This window comes from Hylaeus volcanicus, chromosome 1 (assembly GCF_026283585.1).
Source record: "Hylaeus volcanicus isolate JK05 chromosome 1, UHH_iyHylVolc1.0_haploid, whole genome shotgun sequence".
Lineage (NCBI taxonomy): Eukaryota > Metazoa > Arthropoda > Insecta > Hymenoptera > Colletidae > Hylaeus > Hylaeus volcanicus.
Window position 1 is genome coordinate 2202905 of NC_071976.1, and position 15843 is coordinate 2218747.

The 15843-nt window shown below is 40.2% G+C and overlaps 2 protein-coding genes across 2 annotated transcripts in view; both read right to left on the bottom strand.

Annotated features, from left to right (window-relative positions):
- LOC128877031 (LIM/homeobox protein Awh-like) overlaps positions 1–8683 on the bottom strand; it is a 32609-nt gene extending 23926 nt beyond the window's left edge. Inside the window, exon 1 of the mRNA XM_054123992.1 lies at positions 8139–8683. The gene's annotated coding sequence lies outside the window, so the exon portion shown is untranslated. The remainder of the gene's footprint in view (positions 1–8138) is intronic.
- Positions 8684–8782: 99 nt separating this feature from the next.
- Positions 8783–11581, bottom strand: LOC128877024 (TBC1 domain family member 13). Its single transcript, XM_054123963.1, has 9 exons — positions 11440–11581; positions 11303–11376; positions 11051–11176; positions 10661–10971; positions 10305–10503; positions 10045–10246; positions 9846–9968; positions 9718–9775; positions 8783–9655 (listed from the first exon to the last, which is right to left on the bottom strand). Exons 1-9 carry the CDS (start codon positions 11457–11459, stop codon positions 9578–9580), a joined length of 1191 nt encoding a protein of 396 aa, XP_053979938.1. The 5' UTR covers positions 11460–11581; the 3' UTR covers positions 8783–9577.
- Positions 11582–15843: the final 4262 nt, after the last annotated feature.

The following is a 15843-nucleotide window of genomic DNA, read 5'->3' on the forward strand; positions in this document are numbered from 1 at the left end:
TACGTAGGCACACGTAGGTCCAGGGTGCACTCGCTAAATATTATGCACCCCCGTGGGTGTCCGCTCATTGGTCGATTCTGGTGGCTACATACCACGCAGGCGGGTTAGCGTGGAGAGGGCAGGGTTGCAAACCCCTAATTTCTGGGACAATAATTTCAGTCATCGTCGATGCGCGAATCGCGTTACCGCACGCTCAAAGGGCCAACAAGACTCGATTCCGTTGGCAAATTTCATCGTTCGAGCCATAATAATCGACCGAGGCGCATGTATGCTCGAGGACCGAACGGGGGCGGTCTGTTTTCATTGAGAAAAGCACACCTTCCTTTCTGCGGCGCACTTCTGTCTGCGTAATATCCATAATCGATGAACAAGAAAGGGTTGACAGAAAGGAATGGGCGTTTTGGTATCGCCTTTCACCACGGTGAATTTCAAAAATCGACGTAGAGGCTCTGTGGAGCTGCAGGATCTTACATACGGTCAATCCCATAAATATTCGTACCCTCTATGTCTATCGAAGAAATTTCACCAAATTAAATAATAGTTTTGATACAACGTCTTTATAGCTATCTGCTTGGAATCATCCTCAAAGATGAGAATCGCGGGGAGTTTGCAGTACTCCCGTTCTGGACTGTCGTTGAATCGACATCCGGGTCGTCCATTGTTTTTTGCTAGACTGCGGGAACAAAGGGGGTAGGTGGTGGGCGAGTGCGTAGGTGCGTGGAATCGTCGTGCTTGGTAACAGGATTACGGAAGGGCGGCTGCGTAGGGGCTGCCACACCGAGGGGTGCCGACAAGTGGACCGAATAATGTTGCGAAATACAGGGAGGTGCAAAACCGGAGCGCACACTGAATTCGAGATAGCAGAACGTTCCATTTCGATGAGTAACACTTGATAATGTAGCAAATGAATTGAGAGTAACAGTGGCAGTACAAGCTTGATTTGACCATCCCTTGTTGATTTCTATATATTTTCAGACGAAGAAATTCAATGGTCCTGATAATTTAATTCGTACTATTCAATTTCGTACCAACTCAAAATGCACGTAATATGCTTGTAAAGACTATTTCTGTTCTCTGTATCGACAGAGAGTTCACAGTAACGCTACACTGCACTTTTCCTCGACATTTTCCCAGCCATCCCCGACTGCACACGAGCCACAGCAACGGTAGGGAGCAACGATCGTGAAAAAGAGTTCCACGAACGGGTAATAGGACGTTAATCAAGGGACGATCGTAGGAAACATCAAAGGCCGTCCGACGGAATTGGAAATTGCATGCAAATCGCGAAGAAAGAAAGGAGTTTATTTCTTCCTTTATCTTCGCGGGCTCCCTTCAGTTTCTGATCGCTTCCTTCCTTCCTTCCTGTCAAACCGAGCTCGCAGCCGCAAATTAGCCGCAACGGCCAAAAGAAAGTTAAAAGAGGGTTGCTCACTCGCCATTTCCATTTGCAACCCCTTCCATCGCTTTCCCAATCGGTAATCTTCTCTCTCTCTCTCGACGTCAGCCACGCTCTGGGAAATTCATGATCGAGCGACCCCCATCGATTGGTATTTTTTTTCGATAATTGTTGTCCCGGCGATGATTTGCATGGATTTGCATCGACTCCATTTTCTGGCTGGACGAAGTCACACGGGGAGAAAACAAATTCTACCCCTTTACATTTTATTCGTCAATTATGAACTATGCTCTTATTTTTGTTGGTATCGTGTCTCTGAAGTTGTGTAATGTGTTCTTGAATGTTCACAGTATAGATCACGATTCAAAGTTCAGGCTGCAATGGTCTTGGTTAAAAACAGAACTCTATTCAAACATATTACAAATACAAACGAATAAACATTTCCCTCCGGTCGCTCTTTTTCAATCTCTCTCGTCGCAGAGAACGTATCGAGGATTAGATGTTCAACCCCCTGTTTCCAGCGTATCAATTGTTGCGCACAGGGTGCTAAGCACGTCCTAGGACGCGACATGTGCTACCAGCCACCGCGATTCACCCTGTGTCTTATGTAACGAGAGAATCGGGGTTGCGAACATGAGAAGAGAGTGACTCTTGATCGTTCGGCACACCCCTTTGCTTAATTTTTGCTCGCTCGCTCGATCGAGTGCGTCATTCGAGGATTAACCACCGTTCCACCCCTTGGGAGGCCTGTTGAGACACGGACAGGGATCGAGGAAGACGCGGAAAAACAGATTTCGGTGCAACAATTTGACGAAGCACATTTCCCAACGTGTTTTTACTGCGATGTATTAATAATGAAGACTAGGACGCAATGGAGTCTGGCGCGAGGGCTGGTTTCTTCGTTAAAATAGCACGTATCTTATTTCCTTTCGAAAGACACCCTAGAAAACGGCGGTAGTCATCCCTAGTGTCTCTATTATTACAGTTGTAAGTGTTACTCTTAATCCTCCCATGGGGGGAGTAATGCACCCCAGACACAAACGTAATCCCGTAAAAATGTAAATGTCCCCGTTGGCCCCGAAAGCCAGACGGGCAGAATCCAGCCTAGACACAGGCTCTGTTTGCTGGCCTGGGTCTCGCGTTCGATGGCTGGAATCGTGGCAGACGAGAACGTAGTTAGAACGCATTACAACGGTGCATGTAATGCGCTACCCACGGGCAAATATTCACAGATGCGAGCCGGGAAAATTCGGCTTTGCGCCGCTCTCTCGCGCCCCGGCCACGGCTAACAGGATTTATTTGTGTCCGCGTGTACGTAGCCGTTCCGCGTTTTCGAGGCCCCTCTGTGTGCCTCCACAGTGCCACGGGTACATATGTATTTAGCTGTGTATGCAGCACACCCGGTACACGCGGCCACGCCGACGGGAGAAAGAGAGACGAACGGAGTTAGACTAACTAACGGACTACCAGTTCATTAGAGATCGCTAAACTTTAGGGTGCACCGAAAAGGGTGAGGATTTCGTTATCGTCGCACCGTGTACATTTTATACCCCGTATCCCGATGGCAATAAAAATCAGCCTGCCTTGGCTGTTCACGGGCAACTCGAGACGGGGAAATAATCTTCGAGGAGAACCTTCTAGTGCCAGTCGACGCTTTTTGGGAAACAATGCGAGGGACTTGCATTACGATGATTTCGTTGTCACAAGTCTATCGCATCATTTTCGGAATACCTTTACAAGATTACTTTTTCTCCGTCCGAAGATCATTTCGTTACCTATAAAATTTAGTTTCGAATACATGTAAAATGTTACAATCGATTCGGCAGTGCGCGCCATCATCGCTCAACGGAAGTCTTCGTTTTTGGAAAGGCAGACCATCGTAACGATGGTCGGTTCGTTTCACACAGGGGATACAAGACGCGTGATTATTACTGACATGCGTTTAAGATTAATGCTACCATGGGAGAAATGGAAGAAGCGGAGGAGAAGAACGGACACGTTCATCCTCCGTGTACCGAGTTTATTGTGATATGCTAATGTAAATCACAGGAACGAAGCAAGAAGGTACCAGGACGACCACTTCCCTACTATTTTCATTAATACTGGAAAATTCAGTACAATACAGAATAATACAGCGTAATATATCGTACGCATCTTGTATCCAATATTTCTAAACGACTGCGGACCACTGATTACGTAAATTATGCACCTGTAATCGCTCGTTTTTTTGTCGTTAATGTCGAAGTTAAAGTCAAAACTAGCTCCCTCTTCGTTCACCTTACCCTCGAAGCCCCCGTTCGGCTCCGATCATATACAAGGACTTTTATTCCCAAGTTTATTGTCCCGCTAATGTTTGTAATACACAACACCGCGGTACCCACACGGTATTTCCTCTGTCGATCGATCTAAACATGCACCTGACGCTGCAAGGCGGTATTGCAAGTAAGCACGAAGGAAACGAGCATTGCATACCCGCAGAACGGATCAATGGCGGTGAGACCAAACGATACCTCTCGCGGCTCGATCTTTCCCCTCGGGGAGGAGGCAACGGTTGTCGGTGTAGATGTCTATCGATCGCCGATAATCTACGATCGAGCGGACCGATGGCAGCGAGTTATTATGTAATGGGACGACAAGCAGGAAATAAAATCGACTTGTAACGTCGTGACGCGTCTCGGCGGCGAACCTGAAGTCGCGCACAATGCACGAAACGACAGGTAGATACGGGCGTGCATCCACCGGCATAAATAAACGATTAAGATCTTCGATGCGACGCCCGACAACGACGGACCACCAATGAGCCGATCGTCGATCGCCAATGAATTCCTTCCGGTCGAATCTTTCAACGACCAAGGCTCGCGATGCTCCGACACCCAATTACTTTCGAGGCCTTTGATTTCACTAGCCGTTTATACCTTGCTGAACCTCCATCCAGGACGCAGTTCATATTCATAATGGGATAATGAGCTCTGTGATCGTATACTAATTACAGAAAAGTTTCTTTAGGTTGGAGAAGTTATACATGGTGTTCTCTTGAGGAGACTGAAGCTTTCTTGATGTTGAAGATTCATCAGGGTTTATCGTTGTCGAAAAACATTTATTTGTCTTGAAATCTTCAACCCCTATGTCTCTGATGCTGAAACTGAACTCGTTTATTTTCAAATTTCATTCCCATAGTCTCTTCGTGATCTCATTCAAGGCGCGAATCCTTCCCACACACGATGACCCGTTAAGCAGAAACGCGCGAAGAGCGATAAATCGACGAAGCTGTATCGAAGTCCGAATCGGGTTAGCTAGAAATCTATCATTTTTCGAGAGGCGTGCCGAAGCGCTCGTTTAAGGTCAGGATCTATCGATCGGATCCACGGCGAGCGTGGACCACCGCTGAGAACGCTGGCGAACAATCTTACCAGTCACCCTTCGGTGATCTTAGCACATTCGTCAACTTCAGAGCCTCGCAGCAACGAGAGACGAGATCGACGCGGGACGCGGGAAACGCACACGTTCGCACGCCGTGTATTTTAACCCCTTCGGGTTCGATTTTATCTTCACCTTTGGCGAAAACCCTCGATTAGGGATTCAGACAGAATCATCGGAATAACTTGTTCGCGATCGCGAAGATCAAGGGATTGGTAAATTACTTCGAGAGTCGACTTTAAAAATTAATTCCAGAGAAAATATTTGCTCGATTGTGTGTATGTGTATTAAAAATGGCCCTAAACAGGGGTAAGCGTAAAGCCATTTTGAGGTCTTGTTGGTTTTGAAATGATCTGAGCTCTGAAAATAGACTCTCTCGCGATTAGTTCCAAAGGAAATGAATCTCGACTTTCCTTGGTGGGAACCAAAACATGGAAAACTTCGTTCCAGAAGGAGACGTATCCGCGAGACAGCTGCGCAACCACAAAAAACGAATGAAGAACAAAAAAGTCATCCTTCACCTGTGGAGATGCAGTGCGCGTTTACGAGTTTCCTTTTAATGGCGCAGGTGGAAGCTTCCGCGGCGCCGTTGATGAGTCAAACGGACCTCGGTGGCGGCCATATTCGATCTTTAACGATCGCATCGACGATCGTAAAATCCGCGATCTCTGATTAGCCGAAAGCCCCTGAACCGTAGGGGTAGGAAGGCCGTCTGAGCGGCGAGGTAAATTCCAAGGTCCTGCCTTAACGACGGGGGCGTGTTTACGGTAGGCGATGTCCCCTAGTTTTTGTCCGCGGTTAGGGCCCCGGCATGGCGGTGCTCTTAATCAAACTTTGATCGCCGCGAGCCGATCCCCCCATTCTACCCCGCGCAAAAATCCACGGATATTAGCGAGACCGTCTCGCGATCCTTTATGATCGTCGTGGAGCCGACCTGAGATTATAAATCAAGCAATCAACCGCCATAAAAGTCCGCCCACGCGAACGCGCGAGCCTCTTCTTTCCGCGATCCTGCCAGCGATTTTTCTTCCTTTTTGTCCTGGGCCTGAGCACACTTCTCGGACGAAATTGATGCGTGGAAGTATAATAGGAGCTGCATAGAAGTGCGCTGATGGGTCGGTATGTGGAATATTTTTCTGCGGTAGAAGCAAGGAAAATGGTCGCTGAAGGCTTCTTCTTTAGAGTAGTTTAACGAGAGTTTGAGCTGTTTTGCTCTCCTAGGTGTTCTCTTGTACTTTCTTTGAAACTGTGCCATGAGCTTCGCTATCCAAAAACGCATCACATAAATTACCAACTATCTCCAAATCATCCACAAGTATCTCAAAAGCTTCCCCACGTGCTTGAGAACGTTCGAATCCACCGTTTAGGAGGACCGAGCTCAAAAACGTCGACCTAACCCACTGGCCTAAAAAAGTACATCACGTTCGCAACAATCTGCGAAATCACCAGCTGGCCTCGTTCTCCACAAGGAGAGTAATCCATTCTCGAGACGCACGAGATACTATCGATGTCGCAAAGCCCGCTAATGGGACGTGGTTTGGACACCGTAACGTACGCTCATCTCGAAATTTGTTACCTCGCATTCCAAGTTATCGCCACCTCCCCCTCGTGCGGCCACCCGCGGCAACCAACCCTCGAAATGTCGCGTCGCGATTGCGATTCGCCATGGACAGCCTCGCCGCGGCGGACAAACCGACCAGCAAAGACGATTGTTGCGCCAACAAAATACGCGAGTCTGGCCGAGGAGAAAAGAAATCAGGACCAGTCAGGGGTGTCCCCCGGCCATTGTCGCGGCTAGGACCGTCGCTTATATATAACCGAGGAGTTTAAGAGCACAATGCGCCATAAATCAGCGATCATCGCGCGTTAACTCGCCCCGGAACGCGTGGGCGTCTTCTACGCGCGCGTGCGCGCCCCGAATCGCCCAAATCGCGTATCTTATCGTCGATTTTCCATTCAGCACGGCAATGGTAACCGACCACGAATTGTCCCGAGCACGCGACGATTGTGATTCACGAGAGGCTTCAGGAAATCCGCGTTCGGGGGACAGAATTTTTTTTTTTTTTTTTTTTTTTTGGAGGGGACTTTCGAGGAAAATTCTGGGGCATTAGTCAGGCTTATTGGGATAGAAAATAGAAAACTAAAGGGAAGAATGTAGATTTGATCGAAAGATATTTTTTAATTGGATCACTATTGGATTGGATTAATTGGATACTAATTGATTGAAATTTTCCAATTGTAGACTAAATCCAATTTATCCACCAATTTTTAACAAATAACCGGCATATTTTGTTGTTCATTTTTGTCGATAACCGGGCACACGATATAATGGGAGATTTGTATTCTGTACGCGGCTCGACTATCGTATTACGCATGTAAACAGATAGACGTGCATCTAGTTCGCAAATGATCGAAACGTATTCTGATTTATATTCACCGCCCGCGCAGTCCCAATCATTCTATTTGCCGGTGGATGAGACGAAATGAAATGAAATCTAGAAATTCGGCTTATTCTGCTCGCGAACGCGCCGGCTTTATTACTTTCATAATAATAATCCGCTTCCTCTTCGGATAGAACGGTCGTTGAATATTTGATTAATTTGACCCAGCTTTGCAGGTGTTTCTCATAGAATTTATCGTACTTTACGTTTGTATCTACAATCGAATGGCGTTTTGTTCTGATTAAAATCACATTATTTTGTGTCATCACGAATACGTTTGCTTAAAACAATATTGCAATCTCGATACAAGCTTTGCAGTAACAATTTTATATTAAGGTTGTGTGGAGAGAGTACAATTGGGGGCTAAAAATACCCACAATTTAAATTTAAATGAGAAGTTATCAAGTTTCAGAGTTTGTTTACAGTAACTTATTAACTGTGTTGTTGGGTGTCTACTTATAGTATTCATAGCAAGGCTTTCAATATACCTTGCATCAATATTCACGAATTAATAGCCTATATTGATATGCGTATATAAATATAAATAGTTCTCTTTTAAGTGGTAGACTCTTTCTAAATAGAATAGTAGTTAGAATATTAATGATTCAAAGCATTATGACCTTTGAACAACTTTGAAATGATTATGGAGCAATAGACACATCATAAAACATAGGAGATAATGTCTAAATAATATACAAAATTTTGATAATACAAGCAAAAATGGCACAATATAAAAACATAATAACAAGGGTTAAAAATGTTGTTATAAACTAAGACGTCAAATTTACATTTTTCTTTTGTAAAGAATTTCTTAAGAAGTATAACAAACCAAGACAAAATCACATGATCTATTAGAAAAACTTATTATTCATTTATGTACTTACCACTACGCATCCTCTCCATTTGGTGACACTAGATAAGCTTCTCAAAGTCCCATTTATATTTTCTCACAGCTTCAAGTGCGACCCTCTTATTCCTCTTTAATGTAATAACACTACTTTTTGGAAAAAAGCCAATAAAATATTGATATACGTGATCAACATACAACTGGATGTGGTACGGATGGTCTGTGTCATCTGCCACTTGCAATAATATTAACAACACTGCACAGACGACTATTTAAAATTGACAATATAACTCTACCCAGTATTCTAGAATTTTTAATTGATATTTCCTAAACAGGACGCTTAACCCTTAAACTGGTGTAACAAGTGTACCTGTCACCATATTCGCAACTGTTCATAAAAATTACTCTCGCAACTTTCGAGTATCATCATACCAAGGAGCCATAAGAATAGTCGCAATTTAATGTAATAGAGATCACTAATGGCACAATTGACACTTATTAATTAATCATTTTCCACGTAAAATCATTCGCGCGTTTTTCACTTCGAAACTCCGCTAAATGGCGGCTACCTATCGAAAGATTACCACGAACGCGATCGATTCGATCAATAATCGGGTGACATCGAGAAATATATCGAACGTAACGAACAGTTTGTTCGTTCGATAAGACGAAGACGGTTGATTTATGCAAATATAACGTTGTTTTATTTTATAAACATAGAACGAACGACGGAGGTCATTACAAAAATAAGATTACAAAATATATTTCACTTAAACAGATTACGTGATTATTGCGCGTATAAACGATAATAATCTATTACTGTTTGATCGTTACAAAATGTATATCGAATCAGCCATTACTACGCACGCACTCGCGCGTCTTCGCTATTTTTTTTATTGTTTTATATTTTTAGTAACTACTGGACTACCCTTTCGCATATTGTTTGTTACGAAACCACTCATTCTTATTTCATTCTTTTCTTTTTTTTTAATATAACAAGATTTATATTTTTAATATGGCTGTATCATTCACAGCATTAACATACTTGTTTTAACCCCTAACGAGAAACAGTTCTTACTCATGCGATAATCGTTCCTTCTTCGTTCTACGACAGTGCTTATTACAAATTTTCTCTCGTCTGCTGTTGTCTACATACTTCTACTTGAACGAGAAAAAGGTAAAAAAATCATCAACTTACTTAATATTGACAATAGAGTTTAAATTGACGTAAAATTGTGACGATTGTTGGATTTGATAATGGTTCGATTACTATTTTTGTAAAAAATATATTAATTTACAAAAAAATACTTTCACTGGTACTTTCTTATTTGTAGTAATTGTCTATAAAATAATAATAATAATATTCACGAGCCCGAAACCCGCTTTTTCTTGTTAAGGGTTAATAATCTCGCTCCATCTTGATTAATAAAGAAATAGAGAGCAAAATTCAGATCCTTATGCATGTATAATCATACGTTATGGCGAATTTAAAGTTTTTCCTGCCAATGCTGCCGCTTTAGAAAGTACTATCTGAATGTCCATCGAGGGAAAATTCTGAACACAGAATGAATTACATAGTTTTTCGAACTAAAACGAAAGTTTAATATTTTACTTACTTGTAAAAGTTTCACGTTTGTAGCAAAATCACCAGCAAACAGTTGGTCCCTTAGTAATCTGAAAAATTGTGTGTATCGATTTATATTTATTTCAGGCCATACAGTTTCTCAAAACAAGTATAACTTACAAAATCATGGCACAGCAAATGTGTATCAAAAAGCTGAATCTGTTCTCATCAGCAAATAAAGAATCCCAAATTCTCATAACGTCTGGTAGTGGAAATTCTTGAGACAGGAGAAGCGTTAACCATCTGATAAAAAATTTTAATCCATATGTAAAACATTAGATATATAAATGGAATAAAAAATAAATTGTTATTACCTTACCTAAAACTGTAATATTGCGGGCATAATTCTTGTTGATGTAAACGCATCCACACTTCTGGATCATTAGTCTTCACTTGGGTTGTAAGTTTGCTCATCATCGAATTTATTCCAAATTCGGCTTCATCCAGTGATTTTATAAAAAAATCACGAATTTCGCTCATCAAATTGGTAAAGCAAAAGAAGGTGTCCGCCTCTGCGTGTTCTAGGAATAACGTTTAATCAGTTCGTGAATCGCTTAAAGATAGATATTTACAATTTACCTCTCCAGGTTTGATCAGGATCGCAAGCAAACGTGTGATAAATGGGTCCAACAATTTCGTTCATGCCTTGCACATAGCCCTGGCCTGGATTGAGTTTAGCATACAGGAAAAGTATTCTTTCCAAGACTTCCCAATGTGCCTCTCCACCTTCTGCAAGAGGTGCATAATCTTCTACAGCTTTCTTAACAGAAACTGCTATCTGCAAGAAATATACAATAATTCTTTAGGAACTTTATCGCGAGATATTTCATTGGATCAATTGAACAGTGTTACCTGCTGCTTTCCATATCAGCATACGAATATAAGAAACAAAGTTAGTTTTATCTTTTCCTCGTGTTACTCATAAATTTAATTACCTTAGTGATGCCAAGTCCTTTCCTTTCCACATTTGCACTTCTTAAAACTGTGTGCTGCACTCTGTGATGTAAACGTTTCTGACCACTGGCATTCACAATATCCATACAGGGATAATCTGTACCTTGTTGAAAGAAAGATATATCCGGACAGAGCCTCCTAACATCTTTGTCTATCTGTAGAAGAACTTCGTTGTCTTTGAAATAAGTTTGCCACTTGCTATCAGGGTTTAAATTTAATGGATGATCATCGAGAGTGACATCTACTCTTTCACCATCCATGTTCATTTCACCTGGCATAACAATTAGATCCTCTGTAAATGAGAGTGTTTATATTATTGCTGAGTTTATTAGTTACCCTGTTACAAATAAGATAGAAGTCTGGATTTATACTGATAAATGTTTTATAGAGTATTCTCTTGCGTGTAAGTATTTCAGACCAACTAGCTCTTGTAGGAGGTAAATAATTTAACAATAGTTTCCAGCATAATGGTCTGAGCCCTCCTTCATCTGGTATTCCTAGAAAGAACACTCAATTGGTAAGTATACATTGTTTAATTACAATTTGAAGCACAGAGAGATACAAAGACCACAGCATCCGATACGACAGATAAAGAGGATTAAAATAGACATACAGAATCATACCATGGAAGCATAATCGTTTCAGACTAACAAGATCTATTTCTTCAGCGTTCAGGACGTCATCAAACTCGTTTAATCTGAAATAGTAAATTTTTTGACTGAAAATTTACAAGCAGATTAGAGTACACGTATTATATTACCTTTTTTTCAAAATACTCATCGTTGCTGCGTGCGGCACGTGCGTTAATGGACCGAGAAATCCGTTTTATTCTTATCAGCATTCGATAGGCGTGTGGGCGTAAAACGATACACGTTTCTCACATTATTGTCAGCGATCTGCCGTATTGACAAACGGACTAACCGCCATTTTTTTGATCGCTCAATCGACAGTCTTTTATATTAAACAATGATTGTAAGTTCTTATCTTAGGGAGTGGAGAACACTTTCTTATCACTGCAATATGGCACTTAGCACTCGTGACTACATGCACACGAGCTATATATAGTTCCTGCACGAGTTAATATGATTCTAACCTGACCTATGCGACACAGATGTCTATTTAGGATACATCGAGAACAGGATTTTCTCTCCTCGTAGAGTCCTAATCTATCTCTTATCAGAGTATATTCTATTAGAATTATATTATTGAATATTGATTCTGCCAAATTATGCTAAAATTATTTCATGCCTGTAACATAAAATTAGGTTATTCGCGAAGTATGCACAGAATCGTGAAACGTAAATATAACAGACCCCTTGTTAAACAAAGCTTTGTATTCTACTCTAAAGTGTATTACATTTAATCTAAAGAGACATTCTTTTATTGTTTGATTGTTTATATTTTAATGCTTGTTGTACATTAATTGTTATACATTCTTCTGTACAGATTGGAGCAGAAATATACGTTCCAACGGAGATTACGGAAACCAATTTTTGAAGAGACCGAATGAAATCTGTTTTTATTTGTATATATGCTCAATAAAATATACTGAAAGATTGTAAACAATTCATAGCATGGTTTCTTTATAAACATTTCCTAAATATATGTCTTAAAAGTGTTTTTAGAGTAGTTGTCCCGGGCTGTCCACATTTATTCGATTGTTTATTGACTTTCTACAAACAATTTAAGCACTTTATCTATTTATTATTTTAAATACAATTAAATACTATGTATAAAAAATAATAAAATGGTTAGCGCATGCTGCGATTATGCCAAATTTATCATTGTATATGCAGGCATAATAGTTTAATTGACATATAAGTACAAACTTGCGATTAATGGACAGACAAATGGTATCGCCATCTCGCGGCCAGAAGGTCGAACTAATTTTCAAAATATATGTACATATATGACACTATTTCCTTATGATTAACTTGATAAAAAATTAAATAATAAATGTAGGGAACAATAAAATAGTTAGCGCATATGTAATTGTGCCGATAAATAATTTTTAATAATATTTAATTTATTATTTTTTTTTAGTGATAGTGACGCCATAGGTGGCAAAGCGCCCAAGCTTGTCGAGACATAGTTCCAGTTTTCGCCGCTAGACGGCGCCACTACTTAAAGAAAAAATTAAAAGTTAAAAAACGTTATCCTAGCTCAATTTTAATATGCTCTGAAGCTCTGTTATGTTAGTAGTATAGTTAAATTGCTATTATTTAATTTAATAAAACAATTTAAGCAAGTATACTCTAATGTCGGCATTAAGACCTTAGTGGCGTCATCTAGCCTCGAAAAAGCGGAACTATTTTTCGACCAACTTAGGCAGTTTGTTAAGCGATGGCGCCACCGCTAGGGTGATTTCTAGTAATATTTAAAATTCGCAAAATTTGCGTTAATATAATAAATAACGACAGGTTAACAATACTACAAACATCGTAGAATTTAAAATCATTATTAAATTGAGTTTAAGTAAGGTTTTTTTGCATTTAACTTTTTCAGTATGCTTTCAAGTTGTGGCACCATCTAGCGGCGAAGAGTTGGAACTATTTCTTGACAAGCTTGAGCGCTTTGCCACCGATAGCGCCACTATCGCTAAAAAAAAATATTAAATTAAATATTATTAAAAATTATTTATCGGCATAATTACATATGCGCTAACTATTTTATTGTTCCCTACATTTATTATTTAATTTTTTATCAAGTTAATCATAAGGAAATAGCGTCATATATGTAAAATTATATATATTTTGAAAATTAGTTCGACCTTCTGGCCGCGAGATGGCGATACCATTTGTCTGTCCATTAATCGCAAGTTTGTACTTATATGTCAATTAAACTATTATGCCTGCATATACAATGATAAATTTGGCATAATCACAGCATGCGCTAACCATTTTATTATTCCTTACATTTACTATTTAATTTTATTTCAAGTATAACATAGGGAAAAATAAGATATTAGGGTATTAATAAGTATCACGTACATATACCTTCGAAACATTGGTTCGACTTTCCAAAATTAGTAGAACTGCAAATAATGATTAAGTCTAACAACAGTAAGGTTTTTTTGTATATTTAATATTTTTTCATAGACTTAGAACTGCTGGCAATTTATATACAAAATGTCCTGAACGTCATCTCGTCCAAAAATTATTGTTAATTACTTAATAGCATCCCAAATCATATAAAAAAAATTATCTTCAAATATTGTTATTAGTCTATATTTTATACCACGAGTAGTGAAATGCATAAATTGTTTGCAGGAAGTCGATGAAAAATTGATTAATCTGAGTATTAAGTGGGGTACGATATACAAAAGACGGGCTAACATTGTTTATTACTTTTTGTATTCAAGGTATCTCGAATTAATATTACAAGCAATAATATAATCGAAGTTAATGAATAAAAAGCGATGAAACTAAACATCAGACGTTACACCCCATTCGTTATTGGTCACAATTGTTTCATTCTCGAATGATTGATTTTTTTTTTTTTATTCGCATTTACGGTTTCTTTTTGTTTATCTCATTCACTCTATCTCACTCTCGTTCTCTCGTTAATAATTTGTACTTCTCTATTGGCGCAATCCCTTGCCTCTCTAGTTTCTAAGAAACCGGTCGATTGCTTCACCAACGTCGACAGATTTGCGAGGTTTTACTATACGTTACTCTTTCACGACGATAATTATGTTTGTCAAACGACACGACTCGATTCATCACGGATTACAGTCTTCGACATTGCTCGACGAATTCGAGATTCGCGTCAAATCAACGAGAGATGGAGGAAGAATTTATTTATCCTTTAGTCGTATCAAAGAATTCCAATTACCTCGGTGAAGTAAAGAGAGTTTTAAAAGAATTCGTCTTTCGAACTGTATAACAAATTTAAGGGCATCAAGCATTCTATAAATGGACGCATCAATCGTCGAGCAGAAACCAATTTTTATATTGGTTTATTCATGCAAGGAATCATCGAGTGAAACGGATAAAAGCGAGACGATAAATCGAGTCGCATCGTCGCAAAGACTGTTACGCCGACGACGAAGTAGTCATCTTCTTCGTCGTCCGCGTAAACGCGTTTCAGTTCAATAAAAATCTGATCGGTTAACCCTTCAGCTGCGGGGATCGAAGGTGACGTCGAATTTGCATTATTCGTTATCTCACCGCGAACAATGTAAATGCAATATGTATATATCCCGTTCATAAATAAAGCCAGAAAAAGAGCACATCGGGAGCTCGTAATTAAAAAAATGCAATATTGCACTTACATCGCGAAAACCAAGGGAAGTATTCTACGTCGATCGATGTACTTCGTCCATAAATAAAAACAGAAAGAAAACATCGCGTACTCGTCATGTAGAAAATTCAATGTTGCACATGAATGGCAGAAAATTGGATTTCCTCCCGCAGTCGAGGGGTTGACAGTAAAATGAACGTTAGTCGTAGTGATTCTTTCTTTCTTTTATCAGTCGATAATTATACACAGTGTTTCAATGGATGGTTACCGGGGAATATACAAAGTACGTAGAAAAAGAAGGGAAAGTAAACCGTCATTCTATTAATCGAAATGCTCCGCCTTCAACCTAGCGGCGTAATAGCTATTACAGGCAGAAAGAAAGATTATTTCTGGAAAGTAGACACGACTCGTATTGGATCAGACATGGAAAATGCCTGGACACTGTCTACTACTTGTTCCTGGTGGCACGTGACCTTTAACCCTTCGAAGTATAGATTTTCGGTACGTTCTTGTCGAGTCTCGTTCGACGTAGGACCACGAGGGGTTAACCAAGGGGTTGATCTTTCTATCTTCCTGTAATAGAATGCACACACCAGCGATTTCAAGACGCCTCTGATGGGGAAGCGGTAAATTCAATGCGTGGACATAACCAGTGCAGTTGAACGAGGATTCGAGATGAAGGGAGACGGGGATCGACCTATCGACCCCTCTCAGGTTCTATTTTCGTTGGCGACAAACCCTTTCACTATCGACATTCGATTTGGTTAGAAAAGAAGAATATTAAACGGAGCTTTGCTGGCGTGTAGCATTGCATAGTAATAATACCAGAAAAGAATTAACCGTAAATCTAATCGACGTAACTTCACTTTTACACGCATTCGTAGAACGATTCCCTAAATAAATACACGAACAAGACAATTAA

What these genes read in the sequence shown, in the direction of transcription:
- LOC128877024 (XM_054123963.1), bottom strand. Translation starts at nt 11,459, where the DNA reads ATGAGTATTTTGAAAAAAAG. An exon ending in GAAACGATTATGCTTCCATG is followed by an intron (nt 11,177 to 11,302) that starts GTATGATTCTGT and finishes TGTTCTTTCTAG; the next exon opens with GAATACCAGATGAAGGAGGG. An exon ending in AAGGACTTGGCATCACTAAG is followed by an intron (nt 10,504 to 10,660) that starts GTAATTAAATTT and finishes TATTTCTTGCAG; the next exon opens with ATAGCAGTTTCTGTTAAGAA.